Source organism: Saimiri boliviensis, chromosome X (genome assembly GCF_048565385.1).
Source record: "Saimiri boliviensis isolate mSaiBol1 chromosome X, mSaiBol1.pri, whole genome shotgun sequence".
Classification (NCBI taxonomy): Eukaryota; Metazoa; Chordata; class Mammalia; order Primates; family Cebidae; genus Saimiri; species Saimiri boliviensis.
In genome coordinates, this window is record NC_133470.1 from 77,882,411 (window position 1) to 77,907,776 (window position 25,366).

The 25,366-nt window shown below is 34.3% G+C and overlaps 1 protein-coding gene across 4 annotated transcripts in view; it reads left to right on the plus strand.

The window, feature by feature from the left end:
- The window catches only part of PCDH11X (protocadherin 11 X-linked), a 777,685-nt gene extending 752,666 nt beyond the window's left edge, over positions 1-25,019 (plus strand). For all 4 annotated transcript variants that reach the window (XM_039475604.2, XM_074392172.1, XM_039475605.2 and 1 more), the window contains one exon: positions 20,104-25,019. In XM_039475604.2, coding sequence (XP_039331538.2) covers positions 20,104-20,744 — 641 coding nt within the window. In that variant the 3' untranslated portion in view covers positions 20,745-25,019. The remainder of the gene's footprint in view (positions 1-20,103) is intronic.
- The last annotated feature ends 347 nt before the right edge of the window (positions 25,020-25,366 follow it).

Here is a 25,366-nt window from a genome sequence, read left to right on the forward strand (position 1 = left end):
TAACCTTTGTTTTTCTTCTGTCTCTATAAAAAAGCCTCTTATTAAAATTAGTTTGCCTTCATAACATAGAGAAGCCTAGCCAATCTGAAATGCCACCTTCTCATGTGGGAAACAGCTGTTTAACTGAACTGACTCAAAAGATATTCAAATATACTAAAGATGATGATATATTTAATTTGCCCTTTCCTGTTTCTCCCAATCTGTCTTTCTAACAACCTATGGTTTATTGTTCACTTAAGTGCTTTATCAGAACTGTGGGTGAGAATATTAAAGTTTTCGTCATACACCAATGAATACATGCAGATGGCTGCTAAGCAGCCATTTTACTCCTATTCTCCTGGGACCAACCTTCCCCCCATTATACCACCTGTCAGCAAGAAGAAGCCAGAGTAGTCATTGCTGTTTTTCCATCTCTCTGACAAACATCTTAAGAATAAGGTGAATAAAAGCCGGGCGCGGTGGCTCAAGCCTGTAATCCCAGCACTTTGGGAGGCCGAGGCGGGTGGATCATGAGGTCAAGAGATCGAGACCATCCTGGTCAACATGGTGAAACCCCGTCTCTACTGAAAATACAAAAAAAAATTAGCTGGGCATGGTGGCACGTGCCTGTAATCCCAGCTACTCAGGAGGCTGAGGCAGGAGAATTGCCTGAACCCAGGAGGCGGAGGTTGCAGTGAGCCGAGATCGCGCCATTGCACTCCAGCCTGGGTAACAAGAGTGAAACTCTGTCTCAAAAAAAAAAAAAAAAAAAAAAAAAAAAAAAAAAAAAAAAAAACAGAAAAAAGAAAAGAAAAAGAAAAAAGAATAAGGTGAATAAAAGGCAGGCCAGGCGCAGTGGCTCAAGCCTGTAATCCCAGCACTTTGGAAGGCCAAGGCAGGCAGATCACGAGGTCAAGAGATCGAGACCATCATGGCCAACATGGTGAAACCCCCGTCTCTACTAAAAATACAAAAATTAGTTGGGCATGGTGGCGTGCATCTGTAGTCCTGCCTACTTGGGAGGCTGAGGCAGCAGAATTGCTTGAACACGGGAGGCAGAGGTTGCAGTGAGCCGAGATTGTGCCACTGCACTCCAGCCTGGTGCCTGGCAACAGAGTGAGACTCTGTCTCAAAACAAAAACAAAAAAGGCAAACGGGGATTGAAACCACCTTTGAAAAAAAATATATCAGTGAAAAAATTTTGACTATGAGCAACTATACGCCAAAAAATTGGAAAATCTGCAAGAAATGGGTAAATTTCTGGGGACATGCAATCTACCAAGATTAAACCATGAAGAACTCCAAAACCTGAACAAACCAATAAAAAAAAAAAAAAAATGAGATCAAAGCTCTAATAAAAATCTCTCAGGATAAAAAAGCCCAAGACCTGTGACTTCACTGCTGAATTATACCGGAAATTTAAAGAACTAAAACCAAGCCTACTCAAACTATTCCTAAAAATAGAAGATGAGAAAATTCTTCCAAACTCATTCTATGAATATAGTATTACCATGATACCAAAGCCATGCAAAAAGATGTTAAAATAAAAGAAAACTTCAGGCCCAAATATCTCTGATGAATATTGATGTAAAAACCTTAGCAAAATATTAGCAAACTGAATTAAACAGCATATTAAAAAGACTACTTGTCATGACCAAGAAATCTGTATTTCTATGACACTAGGATGGTTCAACATATGCAAATCAATCAATGTGATCGATCATATCAACAGACTGAAAGAAAAAACACTATGATTATTTCAATTGATATCAAAATAATAATCTTCAATACCCTTTAATGAAAAAAACTCTGAAAAAATGAACATACCACAACATAAGAAAAGCCACATAAGACAGATCCATAGCTAGTATTGCACTGAATAGTAAAATAATAAAAGCCTTTCCTCCAAGATGTGGAACATGACAAGGATGCCCATTTTCACCAATGTTATTCAACAATACTGGAATTTGTAGCTAGAGCAATCAGACAAGAAAAATATATAAAATACATTTAAATTGGAAAGGAAAAAGTCAAATTATCTTTTCTTGCTGATGACATAATTCCATATTGAGAAAAAAACTAAGGAGTGCCAAAAAACTATTAGAACTGATTTAAAAAATTAGTAAACTTGCAGGACACAAGATAAAAAGACAATAATTAGTAGTATTTCTATATCCCGACAGTGAACAAACTGAAATAGAAATGAAAAAGTAGTCAAATTAACGGTGGCCACACATAAAACTAAATACCTAGGAATTGACATAACCAAAGAAGAAAAAGATCGCTATGCTAAAAAACTATAAAATGTTGATGAAAAAATTTTTATAGGACACCCAAAAAAGGTAAAATATTCCATGTTATGGATTATAGGAATTAATATTTTTTAAATGTGCATATTACACAAAGCTACTACAGATTTAATGTAATACCTATCACAATATCAATGGCATTCTTTATTGCAATAGAAAAAAAATATCCTAACATTCATATGGGACCACAAAAGACCCATAATAGCCAAGCTTATCTTAGGCAAAAAGAACAAAACTGGAGGAATTACATTACCTGGCTTCAAATTATGTTACAGAGCTGTAGTAACCAAACAGCATAATAATGACATAAAAACAGACACATAGACCAAAGGAACAGAATCGAGAACCTACAAACAAATCCAAACACCTACAAATGAACTCATTTTCTCCAAAAATGCTGAGAACATACACTGGGGAAAAGACAGTCTCTTCAAAAAATAGTGCTGGGAAAACTGGATATTCACATGCAGAAGAATGAGACCAGATCCCTTTCTTTCACCATATAAAAAAATCAAATCTAAATGGATTAAAGAATTAAATCTAAGACCTCAAACTGTGAAAGCATTAAAAGAAAACTATTAAAAGGAAACATTTGAAAAATGCTCTACATCAATCTGGGCGAAGTTTTCTTCTGTAATACCCCACAGGTGCAGGCAACCAAAGCAACAATGTACAAATGCGATCATATCCAATTAAGAAGCTTCTGCATAGCAAATAAAACAATCAACAAAGTGAAGCGACAACCCACAGAAAGGAAGAAAATATTTGCAAATTACCTCCTGACATGGTTTTAACAACCAGAACATATAAGGAGTTCAAACAACTGTATTAAAAACAACAGCAACAACAACAACAACAACAACAACAACAAAAACTAATAATTTCATCAAAAACTGGGCACAAGATGTCAATATACATTTCTCAAAAGATAACATACAAAAGGCAAACAGGATATGAAAAGATGCACAAAATCATTGATTATCAGATAAATGCAAATAAAAACTACAAGGAGAGATCATCTCACCCCAGTTAAAATGGCTTTTATCTAAGACAGGCAATAAAAAATGCTGGAAAGGATGTGGAGGAAAGGGAACCCTCATACACTGTTTGTGAGAAGGTAAATTAGTATACCACTATGGAGAACAATTTGGAGGGTCCTCACAAAACTAAAAATAGAGCTACTATGTGATTCAATGATTCTACTACATGGTATATGCCCAAAGTACAGAAATTGGATATCTGCACTCACTGTTTTTGACAACTCTGTTTACAATAAGGAAGATTTGGAAACAACCTAGGTGTTCCTCAACAGATGTATGATAAAGAAAATATAAAATTTATATGCAATGTAGTTTTATTTATTCATATAAAAATGAGATTCAGTCATTTGCAACAACATGGATAGAACTGGAGGTTATCATATTATGTGAAATAAGAAAGGCACAGTAGGATCAACATTGCATGTTCTCAATTATTTGTGAAATCCAGAAAAACTATTGAACTTATGGAGAGAGAGGGTAGAATATGCTTATCAGAGGCTGGAAAGCATAGTAGAGAAAGTGATTGGGTGGCAGGGCAGGTTTATGGTTCCAAAAAGTAGTTAGAATAAATGAATAGTGCCTAATATTTGGTAGAACATCAGGATGACTATAGTCAATAATAATTTAACTATACATTTAAAAAGAACTAAAAGATTATAGTTAGATTGTTTATAACATGAAGGATAAATGCTTGAGGGATAGATTGCCCATATTTCATGATGTGAGTATTACACTTTGCATGCCTGCAACAAAACATCTTATTTGCCCTTATATGGCTTGGCTGTGTCCACATCCAAATCTCATCTTGAATTGTAGTGCGCATAATCCCTATGTGTTATGGGAGGACACAATGGGAGGTAATTAAATCATGGTGGCAGGATTTTCTTGTGCTGTTTTCATGATAGTGTATCAGTCTCATGAGATCTGATGCTTTTATTAAGGGCAGTTGTGCTGCACATGCTCTCTTGCCTGCCACCATGTAAGACATGCCTTTGGCCTTCCATCATGATTGTGAGGCCTCCCCAGCCATGTGAAACTGTGAGTCCATTCAACCTGTTTTCTTTTTAAATTACCCAGTTGTAGGAATTTTTTCATTGAAGTAAGAAAATAGACTAATAGAACAAATTGGTACCAGGATTGGGGCACTGTTACTAAGATACCCGAAAATGTGGAAGTGACTTTGGAACTGGGTAACAAGCAGAGGTTGGAACAGTTAGGAGGCCTCAGAAGACAGGAAGACGTGGGAAAGTTTGGACCTTCTTACATATTTGTTGAATGGTGTTAACCAAAAAGTTCAGGCTGAAGTGGTCTCAGATGGAGATGAGTAACTTATTGATTATTCCTATGCTTTAGCAAAGATACTGGTAGCATTTTGCCACTGTCCTAGATAGCTGTGGAACTTTAAACATGAGAGAGATGATTTAGTGTATCTGGCAGAAGAAATTTCTAAGCAGTAAAGCATTCAAGATGTAACTTGGGTGCTTTTAAAAGCATTCAGTTGTATTCATTCACAAGGAAATAGTTTGAAGTTGAAACTTATATTTAAAATGAAAGCAGAACACAAAAGTTTAGAAAATTAGCAGCCTGATGACATAATAGAAAGGACATGTCAGAGGTTCTTGTGGTAGCACCTGCCATCACAAGGTTGGAGGCCTAGGAGGAAAAAAATGTTTTATGGGCTAGGCCCAGGGCTTTTCTGCTTTTTGCAGTCTTGGGACTTAGTGTCCTGTATCACAGCCATGGATAAAAGGGGCCAATGTACACCTGAGGCCATTGCTTCAGAAGGTTCAAGCCCCACACGTTGGTGTATTACATTTGTTGTTATGCCTTTGCGTGCACAGAAGTCAAGAATTGAGGTTTTGTAACCTCCACCTAGATTTTGGAGGATGTATGGAAGTTTCTGGGTGTCTAGGCAGAGGTGTGCTGCAGGGGCAGAGCCCTCATGGAGAACCTCTGCTAGGGCAGTGCAGAGGGAAATGTAGGGTGAGAGCACCCACACAGAGTCCCCATCGAGGCACTGCCTAGTGGAGCTATGAGAAGAGAGCCACCATCCTCCAGACCCCAGAATGGTAGATCCAACAAAAACTTGCACCATGCACCTGAAATAGCAACAGACAGTCAATGCCAGCTTGTGAAAGCAGCCAGGAGAGGGGCTGAACTCTCCAAAGCCACAGGGGCAGAGCTGCCCAAGACCATGAGAATCTGCCTCTTGCATCACTGTGCCCTGGATGTAAAACATGCTGTCAAAGGTGATTATTTTGGAGCTTTAATATTTGACCACCTGGCTGGATTTCAACCTTTCATGAGGCCTATAGTCTCTTCATTTTGGCCAACTTCTCCCATTTGATATGAGTATATATACCCAATGCCTATACACCCGTTGCATCTAGGAAGTAACTAACTTGCTTTTGATTCTACAGGCTCACAGGTTGAAGGAACTTGCCTTGTCTCAGATGAGACTTTGTACTGTGAACTTTTGAGTTAATGCTGAATTAAGACTTTTTGGAACTGTTGGGAAAGCATGATTTGTTTTGAAATGTGAGAATATGAGATTTGGGAGTTGCCAGGGGCAGAATCATATGGTTTGGCTGTGCCCCCACTCAAATTTTATCTTAAATTGAAGCTCCCATAATCCCCATGTGTTGTGGAAGGGAACCAGTGAGAGGTAATTGAATCATGAGGGTGGATTTTTCCCATGCTATTCTTGTGATAGTGAATAAGTTTTAGGAAAAGGAAGAAAGGAAGAAGGAAGGAAGGAAGGAGGGAAGGGAGGAAGGAAGGACAATGATGTGAAGGAATTAAAATGCTAATACATTTCTGATGGGAATGTAAAATGGTGTAGATACTAAGGAAAATGGTATGGTGATTCATCAAAAAAAAAATAAACATAAAATTACCATATGATCCAACTGTTATACTCTGGGTAGATATTAAAAAGAATTTAAAATGGAGATTCAAACAGATATCAGTACCCATATTCATAGCTAGATTATTCACAACAGCCAAGAGTTAGAAGCAACCTAAGAGATTGTCCTAAGAGCAAACAGGAAATGCAAAAGCACTTATTCTACAAAATCTACTAGTATTCTGCATGAATAGTGAGAGCTTGTGGCATGGGAATCATAACCCATATCTCTCCCCATAATTTAGTGTGACAAAATCTTCATCTCTTGCAGGGTCATTCAAAAACACAGAACTCCTTTTCCCTCCAACTCCAAGTCTAGGGTTAAGGTATCTTCCACTGAGGCACAGGCTTCCAGGATTTCTAATTTAATAACAGGTGTATGTTACAGAAACTCTATCAGGCAAGAATGGTTAAGAATACTGTGCCTAAAGCCCATACTCCCATTCACTTATATGGTAGAAATCCTATGCTGGGTTAGGCAAGTTAAGAAGACCAGAGGATACTTCAACTGTCTGATAAAAAGCAGGAGTATCAATCTAGAAGAAGCAGGCTATTGTTCTCATTTTTAACCCCAAAGCAGTGGCACACACGTTTTTCCCAGGGGACCATAAATACAGAGGGCACCAAAGCTGTCCTCAAGAGAAGGGACTTCATTTGGAGCAAAGTATGGGAAAGTTCAGGCTAAAGGAGTTGTCAAAACCAGTGGAGATTTTGATGGTAAGGCAATAAGAAGAAGCTGATAGCTCCATGAGAGCAAAAATATAAAAATTAAATTAAAAAATAAAAGACTGTAGATTAGCTGTATGTTTAGCAGAGAGAACGACAAAAAAGTGCAGAGAAAGAGCCCACTTGGGTCAGAACCAACATCGAAGTCTTGGCTTAAAAACTACCCTTGCAAAGGAGCTCAAATTTAATTGGATCAGACTGCTGAGCAATTTATGCCCCAAGACATTGCCAAAAACAATCAAGCAATGAGCCAGTAATGAGTGAAGCCTAACTGGCTTAGAATGGATACCAAATGAAGCAGGTAGTTTAGCTGAAAAATCAGGGAAAGAGACCATCAAAGAAAGCCTAGCTAAAATCACTGACATCTTAGTTTATGTCCATATTTAAGGCTGCACCCTCTGATGCATGACATCAGAGCTATCACATTAAATGGGATATAGACTTCACCAAATAGTCCAGCCAAGTAACAAAACAAATAAGCAAATAAACGACAGGAAAATCAAGTCCCAGAAAGGGTAGGGGTATCAGTATTTGTGGTTAATGCAATATGTAATCTAAAATGTCTACTTTTTGACAAAATTATGAGGTAATCTGTAACAAAATCATGAGTTATACTGTGACCTATACATGAAAAAAAGCAAGCAACAAAAACTGTGAGAGGGTTCCTATGTCAGATTTAACAGACAATGGCTACAATGAAGCCATTATAATAATATTAAAATATTTAAAAGAAGCTCTGCTTAAATAAGTAAAGGAAGGTAAAATGCCAATATTTTATCAAATACAGAGTATCAACAATTAAATAAAAGGCATAAAAATACCAAATGGAAACTCTGGAGTTGAAAAGTACAATAACCAAAATAAAAAATTGATTAGAGTGATTCGACAGTACATTTGAACCAATAGAAGAATGAATCAGAACACTTGAATTTAGGTAGGTAGGTATTATGCAATCTAAAGTAAAAGATAGAAAAAAAAAAAAGAAAAAGGCATATACTCACATCTTATTTTTTATTCCATCTGACAATATTGCCTTGTTTGTGTTGTTTAATCCATTTACTTTGTTGAAGTAAAAAAGAACAAAAGGACAATTATGAAGAAATGGCCTATCAGAAGGAAAGGAGAAAAAAAGGAGTGGAAATAATACTAGAAGAAATAATGTTATTAAGTTTCTCAAATTTGTTAAAAAGCCATATATATACACACAATAAACTTAATGAAGCCTGATAAACACAGAAATCTACACAGACACATCTCAGTAAAAATACTGAAAGATAAAGAAAATGAGAAAATTTTGGAGGAAAAAAATGACTCTCAATGGATACCAGAAGGGAAAAAGGCTGTGAAATAAAAAAAATCGCAAGAAGAAAAAGTTAAGAAATAATTTTTTATTCAGCAAAATATTTGTTGGAAATGAAAGTAAAATACAAACCTTCCTAGCTAAACAAATATTGAGAAAATTTATTGCTAGTATATTCATGTTACATAAAATACAAAAAGAAATTCTTCAGGCTGAAAATCAGTGACCCAAGATAATAATTGAAATCATATTAGAAAACACAATATTATCAGTAAAAGCAATCATGTAGGTAAGTACAAAACAGTATAATTTTATGGTTTTTTCTCTTTTTTCCTCTTAATGAATTTGAAAAGCAATTGTATAAGGCAAGATACCAATATAAACAATTGTATAAGACAAGATTTATACATATTATATATATATATATATACACAAACAATTATATATAATTTTGTTGTTGGGTCTATAACATATGGAACTGTCATGTATAATAATGATACATAATTACAACAATAGCACAAAAATAGGTAGAAACGGGCCGGGCGCGGTGGCTCAAGCCTGTAATCCCAGCACTTTGGGAGGCCGAGGCGGGTGGATCACGAGGTCGACAGATCGAGACCATCCTGGTCAACATGGTGAAAACCCGTCTCTACTAAAAATACAAAAAATTAGCTGGGCATGGTGGTACGTGCCTGTAATCCCAGCTACTCAGGAGGCTGAGGCAGGAGAATTGCCTGAACCCAGGAGGCGGAGGTTGTGGTGAGCCAAGATCTCGCCATTGCACTCCAGCCTGGGTAACGAGAGCAAAACTCTGCCTCAAAAAAAAAAAAAAAAAAATAGGTAGAAACAAAGCACTGGAGTAAGGAAATGATACCAGATCATAATTAAAAGTCACAGGAAAAGAAATAAAAGAACAAAAAATGTAAAATAGGAAGGTTAATGAAATATAATTTATAATTATGTACTACTCCCCTTTTATTAGCTTCATTAAAATACATAAAATAATTATGGCAATGTAGTTATTGAATTTTTTACATATATATGTTACAGGAAAGGAAATAGTAAATAGAGGCATATAGGAGTAATATCTCTATGTCCCCATGGAATTAACTTACAATAAGTCAAAGCAACTCTGATAAATTAAGATTCAAGCACTAGACACTAAGAGACTAACACTCAGGCATACATATACACACACATATATATACCTACACATGTATAGTGAAAAATATGAAAAGTATTAAAATATTACACTAGAATATATTCACCTAATGCAAAGGAAAGCTGCAAGGAGAAGTAGGGGGAAACCACAAATCACATAGAAAATAAAAAGAAAAATGGCAGATATAAGTTTTTTATATTAATAACAAAGTAAATGGATTAAACAACATAAAACAAGGTAAACAGTGTCAGATAGAATAAAAAGAAGATCTGAACATATGCCTACAGCACACATACCCTAGATTCAAATCTACAAATGTATTGAATGTAAAATTATGGAAAAACATTATACCATGTAAGTAAGAATCATGAGAAAGCTGAAGTGACAACACAAATATTTGGCAATGAAAGATTTTAAAATGTGTTATCAGAAATAAAGAGAAACATTTTATCATGACAAAAAGGTTATACTATCATAAAGACATAGTAACTATAAACATATATGCCTCTAACTCCAGTGCCACCAAAATCATGGAGCAAATCTGACAGAATTGAAGAGAGAAATAGACACTTCAATAACAATTGGATATTTCTATATTTCTTTTTCAATAATAGAACAACTAAGCAGTAGATCAATAAGCAGGAGACTCAAACAGCACTCTCGCTCAGCTAGACCTAACAGACGTGTATCTAACTAGTAAAAGCAGAATAGGTATACTCTGAAAGTACACAGGCATTTTCCAAGATAGACTATATGGTAGGCTATGAAAGAAGCCTCAATAATTTGAAAAGATTGAACTCATCCAGAATATCTCTTTTGACCAAATGAAAGGAAATTAGAAATGAATAACAAAAGAAGTTTGGAAAATTAGCAAATATATCAAAATTAAACAAGATCTTCCTACGGAATAAATTGGTTAAAGAAGAAACAACAAGAGAAATGACAATTTAATGGTGAAATACTCAATGCTTTTCCGGTAAGATCAGAAACAAGACATAGGATGTTCATACTTACCACTTCTATTAAACATTTTACCACAGATAATTAGGAAAAAAAAAAAAAAAGATACAAAAGCATCCAGATTGCAAAGAAAGGAGTAAAATTATCTCTATTTGAAGATGATGTGAGTTTTTTATACAGAAAATCTTAAATCTTTTAAAAGCCTATTATAACTAATACTTTAGAAGTGCTTCAAGGTGTAAGAGCAATGTACTAAAAATTGAGTGTATTTCTATACTCTAGCATTAAGCATTTCTAAAAATATTAAGAAAACAATTTGATTTACAGTAGAATAAAATGAAATAAAATACTTAGAAATACATTTAACACAAGTACATCTTATCTTCTAAAACTTCTAAAGTACTGGTGAAAGAAATGAACAATCTAAATAAGTGAAGACATTCCATGTTCATAATTTGTAAGACAATAAGATGCAATTCTTCACAAATCGATCTTCAGATTAAACACAATTCCACTTGGATTTTGCAGAAATTATGACTCTAATCCTAAAACCATGGAAATTTAAGAGAATTAGATTAGCCAAAATAATTGTGAAAAAATAAGAATGAAGTTGCATAACTAAGCCTTTTGAATTTCAAAACTTTCTGCAAAACAATAGCAATCAAGCTAGTGTGATACTGACATAAGGAAATATATACGCATTTAATAGAACTTACAGTCCACAAATAAACCCTCATATTCATGGACAATTGATTTTCAGCCAATTAAAGTCAATAAAGAATAAATAGTCTTTCCACAAGTGGCACTGGGATCACTGGATATCCACATGCGAAAGAACAATTTTTAGATTCCTTTCTTACAAAATGCATGACAATAACCACTCCTGATAACTGACCTTAATATGAGAACTGAAACTATAAAACTATTAGAAAAAGCAGAGGTAAACCTTTATGACTTTGCATTAAGCAAAGTTTTCTTAGATCCGACACTAAAAGTACAAGCAACAACAACAACAAAATACATTACACCTCATCAACTTCAAAACTATTGTACATCAAAGGATATCATCAAGAAAGTGAAAAGACAAACCACAGAATGTAAGCAAATATTTGTAAATTGTATATCTTATAAGGGTCTTAAATTTAGACCATAACAAGAACTTATAAAATCCAACAATAGTAATGCAAAAGATAATTTTTAAATGGGTAAAAAATACAAATAGACATATTTTTCCTAAGAAAGTCAACAAATGGCCAGCAGGTATATAAAAATATATTTAACTTCATTAGCAGTTAAGGATATTCAAATCTAAATCACAGTGAGACAGCACTTCTTACTCCTAAGATTCCTGTAATAAAAAGACAAATAATAATGAACGTTGGCAAATGCACAGGGAAATGGGAACATTCATGCATTTCTGATGTTTATGTAAAATCGTGCACCTAATTTAGAAAACAATTTGGCACTTCCTCAAATGGAAAACAGAGTTAACATATGACCCAACATACAAGCTTTTACATAAATGTTAATAAAAGCATTGTTCATGATAGCCAAAAGATAAGAACAACCCAGACATCTATGATATGATGAATGGCTAAATTAAAAGTAACATATCCATATAAAAGATAATCTTGAGTAATTAAAAAGATGCCGATACATATTAGTATGTATACTGATACATACTACAACATGAATGAAATTCGATAAACATTATGCTAAATACAACAGACCACTTACCAAACTGTCCGAATAAAGGATCACATTCTATTATATGTATAGTATTGACAAATCTATTGAGACAAGGGAGATTAGAGATTGTTTAGGGCTCTGGAGTTTGACAGGAATTGAGCAGTGGCTGCTAGTAGTTTCTTTTTGAAGTGATAAAGATATCCTAGAATTGAAATCGTTGCACAATGCTGTGAATACACTAAAAACCACGGAATTTCTCATGTTAAATGAGTGAATTTTGAGGTATAAACTATATCTCAAGAACATTGTTAAAAAGGAATGATTATAAATTATATCATTTTCCAGAGAAAATGACTTTGCTTCAATTTCCTTATCACAAATAGTCTGGAAGCTCAATGTTGAGACTATGATGGATTATTTTTTGTGAAATTTCAGGCTACCAAATTAATTGCTTTTCTGATGACCAGGACATTAAACTTTGAAAGTAAAGTTATATGTGTGTTCACGTATTTTCATGCCTGTGATTATGGTTTAATATTGTTTGAAATATGTAAAACTCTATATTTCCATTTCTCAAATACAATTGTGCAAAAAATATAGAACATTTTAAATGTTAATAACCTAGGGACCCGTTTAAGTGAGCTCTAAGTAAAGAAAGATCAATGGTTGTCTAATGGGGAGCTATTAGTCTTACTATAACTTATTTTACATCCCATTCTTTAGTACTAAGCATGATAAGATAATGAGTCACCAGACTCTATAAGAAATTGAAGCTCTATTTTTAAATTTTTTGAATTATGCACAAAAATTTGAATTGCCATTATCACTCAGCAAGCACACATGTTCAGAGAGAAAATAATATTTATTTTTCTTTTCTGGAAACTAAGTGTGAAAACAAATTATATCAATCACTTATAAAGTTTTTGAAATTAACTAGTAGTTGCAACTCAAAGTTAAGAAAATGGTGAGGATTATATGGATCGTTTCTTCCCCTCACCAAAAAAAAAAAAAAAAAAAAAAAAAAAAAACCCACAAGTTCTTTCTTCCTGCTCTGCCCTTCTTTCCATGCACCTAAACAAAACTCATTGTCATTTTTGTAGCTTTGTGAAAGTTGAAAATGTATGAGGCTAAATATCTTAGGAAACCTTTGTATTATAGTTTTTCCTATATTGTCTGTAAAGAAATACGGTATTTGCTTATGTTTTTAAATATTTCCACACATTATTTTCAGTTATGTTTTGAATTTGATAACTTTATATTACAAATATTTCAGACAGTGAGCCCAAAAAGAAGCACGTAATATTTGCATCCAATGCTATTTAATTTGATTAGGATATTTTTTGGAAAAATAATTCTGAACTGAATAAAAGAGATAAAAGATAATTTATAAAAAGTACAATTTCTCGACAGTTGAAAACACTCATTGATGTTTTTTATGTTTACATACAATAACATTCACTCATGTTCTATAGTTCTACCAGTTTTGACAAATGCCTACAATCATATATCCATCACAATTTTCATATAGAGAACACTTTCATTATTCCTAAAATTTCTTTGTGCTGCTCTGCTAGTCAACATTACCTTAGTTCCCAGCTCCTGACAATCACGGATCGGTTTTTCGTCCTTGTAAGCTTGCCATTTCCAGAATATTATGTAATAGAAATTATACATGATGTAGACTGTTGATTATGGTTTCTTTCATTTAACAAAATTCATTTGAGATTCATCCATATTGCTCTAAGAATCAATATGCTCCTTTTTATTGATGAGTAGTACTTCAGTGTACGGCTATGATACAGTTCATCTTTTACCAGCTGAAAAACAGTAAGGGTTGTTTCTACTTTTTGGTGATTATTAATAATGCTGTTTAACTTGCACATATAAATTTCTATGTTAACATAAGTTTTCAAATATTTTGCATAAATGTGCAGGACTGAGATTGCTGGTTTTCTTCTGTTTTTGTTTTTCATGTCTATGTTTAGCTTTATAGGAATTTGACAAACTGTTATCTAAATTCCCTGTGCCATTCTGTGTCAGCAGCAGCATTAATTGAAGATTCCAGATGTTTGGAATACTTACCAGCACTTGGTATTTTTAGTTTTTTCTTTTAATCACTCAAATAGAATGTTATCTCTTTGTGTTTTTAATTTGCATTTCTTCAATGTCTGACTGTGCTGAGCCTCTATTTATATGTTTATCTAACATATTCATATCTTCCTTGTTAGAGTGTCTATACAGATCCTTTGCCAGTTTTTTAATTGAGTTCTTTATTTTCTTATTGCTGTTTTTAGTTTTTAAAAATTTCAACTATTATTTTTGATTCAGGGGGTACATGTGAAGATTTGTTACCTGTGTATATTGCATGATGCTGAGGTTTGGGGTATAAATAATCCCATCATATTCATAGTTCTTCAATCCTTTCTCCCCTCTCTCCCCGGTCTAATACCCCACAATGTCTATTGTTGCCATCTTTATTTTCATTAGTATCCAATATTTAGCTTCTACTTATAAGAGAGAGCATGTGGTATTTGGCTTTCTGTTCCTGTGTTAATTTGCTTAGGATAATGGCCTCCAGCTGCATCCATGTTGCTGCAAATAATATAGTTTGTTCTTTTTAAGACTGCTTATATCCTATAGTAAATGTGCGTTACATTTAAGAAATTCGGTCCACCAGTGATCCATTGATGGGCACCTAGGTTGACTCCATGTTTTTGCTATTATGAATAGTGCTATGTCATCATGCAAGTGGATGTGTCTTTCTTGGTAGAACAATTTGTTTTCTTTTGGATATATATACAGTAATGAGATTTGCTGGGTTGAATGGTAATTCTGTTCTGTGTTCTTTGAGAAATCTTCAAAATGCTCTCCACAAAGGCTGAATTAACTTGCATTCCCATCGACAGTGTATACAATTCTCTTTTCTCCACAACCTTATCAGTATCTGTTGGTTTTTGACTTTTGAATAATAGCTATTCTGATTGGTGTGAGATAGATTCTCATTGTGGTTTTGATTTGCATTTATCTGGTGAAGAGTGATGTGGAATATTTTCTCATATATTTGTTGGCCCCTTGTAATGTCTTCTTTTGAGAAGTGTCTGTTTATATCTTTTGCCCACTTTTGAATGGATTATTTTGGTTTTTGCTTAAGTTGTTTGAGTTGTTGTTTAAGTTCCGTATAGATTCTAGATAGTAGACTTTTGCTGAATGTATAGTTTAGGCATATTTTCTACCATTCTATAGGTTGTCTGGTTGGTTGGTAGCTGATTTTGCTTTGCAGAAGCTCTTTAGTTTCATTAGGTACCATTTGTCAATTTTTAGTTTTGCTGCAATTGCTTTTGAGGATTTAGTCATAAATTATTTGCCAAGACTGATATCCAGAATGATGTTTTATATGGTTCCTTCAAGAATTCTTTGTTTTTTGGTCTCACATTTAAATCTGTAATTCATCTTTGGTTAATTTTTGTTTATGGTGATAGATGAGAGTCCAGTTTCATTCTTTTGCATGTGGCTAGTCAAATATCCCAGCACAATTTATTGAATGGAAAGTTTTGTCCCCATTGCTTAATTATGTTAACTTTGTCAGATATTAGATGGCTATAGGTTTGCAACTTTATTTCTGTGTCCTTTATTTCTATTCCATTGGTCTATGTGTTTGCTTTTGTATCAGTACCATGCTCTTTTTATTACTGTAACCTTACAGTACAGTTTGAAATCAGATAATGTCATGCCTCCAGCTTTGTTCTTTTTGCTTAGGATTACTTTGGCTATTTGGCTTATTGTGTGGTTCCAAATAAATTTTAGAACAGTTTTTTCTTTCCCAAATTCTGGAAAAATGACTTTGGTAGTTTGATAGGAAGAGTGTTGAATCTGAATTTTGCTTTGGCCATTTTTATATTTATTCTTCTAATCCATGGGCATAGGATAGTTTTTCATTTGTTTGTGTCATCTATGATTTCTTTTAGCAGTGTTTTGTAGTCTTCTTGTACAAATCTCTGGCTGACTTGATTAGATACATTTCTAGCTTTTTTTTTTTTTTGGCTATTGCAAATACAATTCTATTCTTGATTCAGCACTCAGCTTCAATATTACTAGTATATAGAAATTCTACTGATTTTTGCACATTGATTTTGTATCCTGAAACTTTGCTGAATTTTTTTGTTTCAGGAATCTTTCAATGCTCTTTAGGGTTTTCTACATACAGAATACTACTGGCCACAAATAGAGTTAGGTTAACATCTTCTTTTTCTGATTAGATGCCTTTAATTCTTTATCTTTCTGGATTTCTCTTTCTAGCACTTCCAGTAGTTTGTTGAATAGGAGTGCTGAAGATGGGCTCTCTGTCTTCTAAGGCAATGGGCTGATATGTGCAGTACACAGTTGTCTGAGCTCCTTGCTCAGCACTATGTTGGGGTAGGTCCAAGATGGGTGTGGCCTGCCTAAATGTCCCCAGATGTCAGGCACAAGCACCAGCACTTAGCAAGTATCCAGTGGACAGCCACTAAACACCCAAAGGTGTGCCTAGGCATGGAGCTGGGAGACCTCCTGAGCCCCAAGTTCTCTGGACAGGAATTAGAGGAGGCCTAAATTTCTAATCCAGAAGAGCTAGTGCTTCCAATGCCTGGACATATGCCTTGGTATGGAACAGAGAGAGTTGCCTGTGTGTGATGCAGAGAGAGCCACCCTTCACCAAGATCTCTGCACAGTATGTAGGGGGCAACTCCAGGTTGCTGAACCAGGTGAGTGGGTGCTCTGAATGTCTGAAGATCTGAATGGGCATAAAGTGTAGATGGCCTGACTGCACCATGATCCATGCCCAAAAAGGGCGGGATTGTTCAGACTACTAGTCCATGCGAGCAAGTACTCCAAATTCCTGGAGATGTGTCTGCATGTGTTGTGATGAAAGCCCCACTGCATCACAATCTATGCACAGAAACGGGCAGCTAAGGCTGTTGATCCAGGTGAGGCAGTGCTTCAAATAAATACCCGGAGATCTGTTTGAGCGTTGAGGGCAAAGTGCCTGCTATAGCACAATTTATGCCCATGAAGAGTGGGGCAACTCAGATTGCTGATTCAAGCAAATGGGTGCTCCAAATGCTTGGATTTCTGCATGGAGGTGGAATGGAGAGGGCCCTGCTATACTACAATCTCAAGGGAGCATGCTGGGGAACCCATTAATGGCATATGCAGGTCAGTTTCACGTTGCCAGCTGGCCTTGAATGAAAGTCTCATCACTCAGGAGAAACTACAGCTATAGCAGCTCTTTTCCTGCCCCAGGGCTTCAGCAGGGGAGCGTACAATTCTGGTGCCTACTGCTGTGGTGCTTTCTACAGTTCTGGCTATGGAGGCCCCTGCCCTGCTCCAGAGCAGCTGTTCCAATTTCTTACCTGAGACTAAAATACCTGCACGGCCATGCTGCTAGGTCTCAAAGGAATGGCTGATTTTGTATATGCCTGGATTGAAAATGGCATCCTGCTCTCAGTCCTCAGCCTGGGCAAATGTCTGTAGTTTTTCCTGGTGTTTTTCCCTCACAGGTCTCCAAGCCTCTCCCCAAGTTAACACCAGGACTTTAAAGAAACAAAATATTCTCCCTCCTCTTGGGTTGCTCAGATCCCCAGTAGAAAGGTGAGTCAGAGGGAGGCTCTCTGCCTCTCTGATGTACTGGGGCTTCACTTACTTTTATCAACTGGATGCCATCACGTGGACTGTTTGCCCACATTCTCCTCCCTGGGGCCTGGAGCACCCTTCACAATACTGGTGGATTCTCATTTTTCTTCTTGAATTAAAGTTTACAAAGTTGCTCTTTACATACTGTCTTGCTATTTCCAAGTCACTGAGGCATGATAAAAGGCTTTAATCTGTCATCATGGAAAAATAATCTGTTATTACAGTTAGTTTACATCCTTTTCAAAATATAGAAGTCTCTTGTAAGAAATGTGATTTGCAAATATTTTTATTTAGTCTGTGGCTTGCCTTTTCATTCGTTTATATTACCTTTTGCAAAGTAAATATTTTTAATTACAAATAAGCTCAACTTGTTATGTTTTTAAAAACAAATTGTGCTTTTGATATTGCAGTTAAGAATGCTGCCTAACCCATAGTCACAAAGATTTTATCCAATATTTTCTAATAGAGATTGTAGAGTTTTACATGTAGACTTTTGGTTGATTCCAAGTTGATTATTTTATAAGATTAAAAATGTGGGTCAAGTTTTAATTTTTTGTTTATAACCTATAATTGTTCTATTACCATTTGTTGAAAAGTATATACTTTCTCTATTGAATTCAGACCTTCATTGAAAATAACTTTATATTTTTGTGAATCTATTTCTGTACTGATTATTCTATTTTTGTTAATCATTTTACTAATATTACACTATAATGATTATGTATATTTTATAGTAAATCTTGAAATCAGATCATGTGAGTCCACAAATAGGTTTTTTTTAATCAAAATTTATTGCCTAGCCTAATTACTTTATCTTTCACTATAAATTAAAGTGTCAGCTTGTTGATATCTACAAAAACAGAAAATCTATCTAGGATTTTCTTTTTTGTTTAGATTATGTTGAGTTTACAGATCAATTGTGAAACCACTGACATCATAACAATATTGAGTATTCCAAGCTATTGAACATGGTATATCTCTCCATTTCTTTACATCTTCTTTATTTTTTATCATTTAAAAAAATTTTAAGCACACAGATACAACACACATTTTGTTAGATATATACCTAAATGTGTCTGTGAATAGATACAGTGTTATTTGTTTATTTTCAATCCGTATGTCTTTCATTTATTTTTCTTGCTTTATTTCATTGGCTAGAACTTATAATATTGTGTCCAATAGGAGTGGTGTCAACCTTACTGTTTCTGATTTTGGGGGAAAGGTAATCAATATTTAACCTTTAAATATAATGTCAGTTGCTATCTTTTTGTAGAACCTACATGTCAATTTGAAGATATTCCCCGGTTTCTAATTTGTTAAGATTGGATAGTTCTAATATTAGTTTTGATATCACTGGTTGATTGTATTCTTCAAGTCTTCTATGTGTTTACTGATTTTCTATTTTTTCCATCAAGTTCTAAAAAGTATTGTAGTGTCCAAGTGTAACTGTGGATATGTCTATTTCTCCTTTCATTTCTGGCTTGTTTTGCTTCTCATATTTTGAAGCTCTGCTGTAAGCTGCATACACACTTATGATTCATATGTCTTCTTGGAGAATTGGTCTTTTTGTTGTTATATAATGTACTTATTTATACTAGATAGTATTTCTTGCTCTCAAGTAAACTTTATATAGATATGGTAACTCCATCTCTATTTTACTAAAATTTGTATAATATTTATATTGATATCTGATTATCTATTGACATTTGAGGACTATACAGAAATTTTATAAAAAGAGTACTACAAGCTATTATAGTTTATAGCTAAGTACTTGGATCTCTAATTTATTATGTTGCTAACCTCTATTTTATGATGATTTCAGAAAATGAAAAGTACAGAAATTAATTGTCTTTAAAACAATTGCAACTATATTTTATTCTTGAAACTAAGTCATATCTTAGAGTTCAATGAACTACATTTCCAAATTTATGTAATTTATTCTCAACTATTTTTTAGCTATAATTAGTTAATTATATATTCTTTTAATTTGTTTTCCTATTCGTTTTATTTTTACATCCTCTCTAAGTGCTAGTTAGAAGCTATATTTCAGCTGACTTACATGTTTTGATGAATGAGCATAGTTTCCTTGAGGGTCACAAATACAATAAAAAATACCTACATTTGGGAGACTAGGCCAAAAGATCCTAATTATAATAATGAGATCCCATCCACCCACTCCAAGTCATTTATACTTCCCTAGGAATTATGTCTCAACAAATTAAAAATACTAACTCTGTAAATAATGGGAGTCTCTAATGTGTTTGTATATAGGTTGTTACCTTTCTTTGTTACAATGTTACTTAAGTAGCTAATAAAAATATGCCTTTGAAATATAAATTTTATTGTTTGTTTCCTCATTCCAACAGCTGCAGAAATAACTGTTCAGCCAACTGTGGAAGAGGTCTCCGACACCTGCACTCAAGAATGTCTCATCTTGGGCCATTCTGATGCCTGCTGGATGCCGGCATCTCTGACCCATTCCAGTTCTTCGCAAGCATGGGCCTCTACTCACCACCACAGCCCAACCGTGACACAAACCGTTGCTCTCTGCCACAGCCCTCCAGTGACACAGACCATCGCATTGTGCCACAGCCCTCCACGGATACAGGCCTCTGCTCTCCGCCACAGTCCTCCGCTAGTGCAGGCTACTGCACTTTGCCACAGCCCACCATCAGCACAGGCCTCAGCCCTCTGCTACAGCCCTCCTTTAGCACAGGCTGCTGCAGTCTGCCACAGCTCTCCTCTGCCACAGGTTACTGCCCTCCATCTCAGCCAGGCCCAAATGTCAATTAGTTTACAGCAAGGTCGGGTGCAAGGTGCTGATGGACTATGCTCTGTTGATCAGGGAGTGCAAGGTAGTGCAACATCTCAGTTTTATACCATGTCTGAAAGACTGCATTCCAGTGATGATTCAATTAAAGTAATTCCTTTGACAACCTTCGCTCCAGGCCAACAGGCCAGACCCTCTAGTCCTGATTCGCCCGTTATGGAAGAACATCCCTTGTAAAGCTAAAATAGTTATTTCAAACTTTCAGAAAAGAAGTATGCAGTCAAAAGTTAAGATACAATTTCAATGAGTATTCTGATTATCAGGTTTGTAAATAGTTATGTAAATAGATACAGACACCAGAATAAGACTAGAGCTAGACCCTTAGTCAAAAGTTAACAAAAAAATTGCAATTTGTTTAATTCAGAATGTATATTCAAAAAGAAAAGGAATTTAACAATTTGCATCCCCTTGTACAGTAAGGCTTATCATGACAGTGTATACTATTTCTGATGTACAGTATTTTTGTTGTTTTTTGTCACCATGTGCAATATTACTGATTTTTTCCTTTCTGATTGTGTGGAACCAGTATGTACCTAATGGAAAGCCTAGAAATATCTTATTTTCCAAGTTTACCTTTAGTTTATCTCAACTTTTCTTCTGATAATATTTAAAGGTGTACATACTCTAGCTTTTTTTTGGCTTTTTGTTTGATTTTTTTGTTGCTTTCGGTTTTTTTTGTTTTTTTTTTTGTTTTTTTTTTTTTAGTGTTTTTCCCTTCAAAATACACAGTAGGTAGTGTAAATACTGCTTGTGGTTTGTGTCTCTGTCTCTGCTTTTATATTTTCTACTTTATTCCAGTACTATATTGTTGATATAATTTGTATATACATTTTCAATAAAGAATATATATAAACTGTACAGATCTAGGTTTATAACCTATTTCTCTACTCTTTAGTAGAGTCCGAGACACAAAAGTGCAATATCTGCCCAAATTAGGCAACTATTTGCTAAAAAGGGCCTCTTTTTACTTTAATAGTTTAGTGTAAAGTACATCAGAAATAAAACTGTATCTGCCATTTTAAGCCTGTAGTCCATTATCACTTGGGTCTTTACTTCGGGGAATTTGTATGTAACAGTCTAGAAAATTAAAAGGAGGTGGATGCATTCAATGCATGAGTCACTTACAGTGTTGACTGCAAAGTACTATTTTGTAGAGAAACTCAGGAAGATTTAAATGTTGATTTGACAGCTCAATAGGCTGTTACCAAAGGGTGTTCAGTAAAAATAACAAATACCTATAACTGTACATAAAATCCACATACTAAATCTACAAGACTAAGGGATTTTTCTTATTCTAGCTCAACTTACTGAAGAAAATGACTAATAACAACAGGAAAGTCAGGAACAAACTTTTTAAGAAATGTAATTCTAAACCGACATCAAACATAGAATTTTAAGGAAAAATGCAGAGAGAGAAATAAGGCTCATGACTGCTTCTTGCGGTCAACAAGAATATACACAAAACAAAACAAAACAAAAAAACAAGAAAATCTCATATATAATATTAAATATGTCCTTCTAAGCAAAGAAACAGTATTATTCAGAGAAAACATTAGTTTTCTTCTGTTATCTGTTCTTTACTTTTTTTCTTTTATCCTCTTAACTGGCCATTATCTTCTATGTGCGTATTTCATAAATTTACAGAAACACTACCAATTTATTTTTCTTCCATAGTAAAACTGAGAAAATATCTTGTTTCAGTGTAACACTAAACCAATTGATGTTTAATGAGGGCAGTCGGGAGGAGTGAATATCTCCTATTGATTAAGTTAGACATAGATTTTGTGATGTGTAACTTGATATTTAATTTACAACTAAACTATGTGTAAATTGTGTAACATAAACTGTGGTAATTGCATAATTTCATTAGTGAGGATCTCCACTGAATGTGGAGAAAGCTTTCCATGTGCCCAGCAGGTTAAGTGCCGTTTTCAGAATATATATTATTCCATCGATTGTAAAGCTCCTTAAATCATATTTGATTGGACGTGCAGAATAACTTTTAACTATCAGTTTAACCCAATTAATATATTTATTTTTCTTTTGTGTTTGTTGATGTTCCAAGGGATTTGGAGCATACTGGTTTTCCAGGTGCATGTGAATCCTGAAGGACTGATGATATTTGAACGTTTATTAATATTATATAAATGTGTTGCTATTGTTGCTATTGTTGATGAAAATTTTGAACTTGAAGATAAAGAAAAAATAATGACAAAAATCAGTGCTTACAGTAGATTTTAGAACACTTTTTGCCTCAACAACTTGAAAGATTATGTGAATAAGATTTTTTCTTGTATTTTAATTATTTTCACATTTTCTCTCTGCAAACCTTTAATTTTGTTATGTTCTACACACACACACACACACGCACACACATACACACACACGCACACACAGACACTCTTAACGGATACAAAAGGAAGAGGCTGAAAGATTATTAAATAACTTATCAGGCATCTCAATGATTACTATCTATGTTAATGAAAATCGAATAGGACCCCAAGCTGGATATTTGGGATTTTTATTCTGGTAGTATAATTTACTGAGTTACTTGGGAGGTTCCTAAATCCTCATGTCTAAAAACTTGTGAAGTTTTGACACCTTTCCTATACATATAGGAATGAACCAATATGCTTTTATTACCCTTTCTAACTCTGATTTTATAATCAGACTTAGATTTGTGTTTCGAATATTAAATGACTGGGCACCCTCTTCTTGGTTTGCACCGGAGAGGCTTTGAATGGAAGCAGGCTGAGAGTAGCCGAAGAGGCAAGGGGAGTGAGCCCAGTTATTCTCCCCTATGCATTCTCTTTCTAAGCTTCCACTAGGACTGACCCTGGAAACCTGTAACTTCTAGGGCTTCAGATCTGATGAAATCTGTTTCATCACATTACAGATTCTTTCTTTGACTGAATTAGACAGAGGTATCGGTTGACACAGCTCACAGGTGGCTATTGTGATGTATGAAGATGTAGTCCTAGAACTGCAAAATGTCTTAACCGTCAATCAAAAAGTAGTTCTGTTTTAAAAAGAAGGATTTGGTTTTATTTGAAATTAAAACTTCAAACTGAATGTCTTATATGAGAATACTAGGTTCAATCAAACTACTTTTTCTGTTTTGTGTCCATATTCAATTAGATTGAACTTATTAATTTTCTAGCTATCGCATTACTATTACACGTGTAAGTATGTATTCAAATACTAAGTACCTTTATGCTACGTGCATACACACTCTTTTCTTAAACTTTATCTTCGTTTTAACTAATATTGTGTCAGTGTATTAAAAATTAGCTTTTACATGTGATGACTACAATGTAATAAATTTAGAGAGTAATTTTGTGTAGTCTTATTTAGTTACTTAACATTTTATTTTTAATTATATATGTTTGGTTAGAAAAAATGATTGTTAAATGGTTAGTGCTATTGTGTAATGGTAACAGTTACAAAGAGCCTCTGCCTTCCCAAACTAATATTTATCACACACAGCCATTAAATGGGAAAAACTAAGACTAAAAAAAATCACAAATTGTTCAGTTCTTAAAACGTAATCATATCACACACAAAACAAAAATCCTTTTCAATCTTGAGAAAGTTAAGGGAGTTTTACTCACGTATATTTCAACATTAGGTTTTTTTTGTTTGTTTCTTTTTCATGTTATTACTGAAGTTGTGTGTACTTCCTAATATACATTTATGAAAATCTACTTGTTTAGACTTTATTTATACACTTCTGATTTATATTTTTCATTATTATTATTTCTTATCTTTCTTTTATATTTTTTGAAAACCAAATCTATAGTTAGTTTGGATAAAATTTTTATCATTATCATTAGAAACTATGTTGAATGTTTCCAACTGGCCCCATTGGCCTGGAAAACACGGGAGCAAGAGAAGCTGAAATATATTTCTACGAGAACCTTTCTATATTATGTGCCAATTACCACACCAGATCAATTTTATGCAGAGGCCTTAAAATATTCTTTCACAGTAGCTTTCTTACACTAACCATCATGTGCTTTTAGTAAATACAATTTTTAAAAGCAGTGCAAGTTGAAAACAGCAGAAACAGTAACGCTCAGAAAAAAAAAATGTATGTGCACAAATAAAAAAAAATGATGGCAATTGTTTAGTGATTGTAAGTGATACTTTTTTAGGAGTAAACTGTGTGAAATTTATGCTATCCCTGCTTAAAACGTTAAAAATTTTATAAAATATATATTTATGTTTGTGTTGTGGAAAGATTCCTCCTCTGTGATATTATACAGCATCTGAAAGTGAACAGTATCCCAAAGCAGTTCTAACCATGATTTGGAAGTAAGAAGGTTGGCTATTGTATGGCTGAGGGTGGTAGTGTGTAATCCAGCAGCAAATTTGTATTAATTGTTCTATTTCAGGTTCTGTATTGCATGTTTTCTTATTAATATATATATATTAATAAAAGTTATGAAAAAACATTTTTATTATGTGTGTTCATTAATGCAAAACACAAAGGATTCACTTTATTTTAAATAAAATTTTAAATTTATGTAGAATAAAATACCCTTTTTCAGTGGCATATTTTAGAGTTAGCATATTTTTGTTCACTCTGATTGCTCCATCAATAAAATTCCTGCCTTCGACATAATTTCAATCACTTTCAAAATTTGTGAACACTATTATAGTGTTTCTGAGCATTTATTTTACATCTTTTAAGACATGGTTTAAGAGAGATTTATTTATTCCCGATTAGACCTTTTGCTTGACTTGATGTAAAAGCTACCTAAGGATTTCTCTGTACAGCCACAGGCGATCCGCGTGAA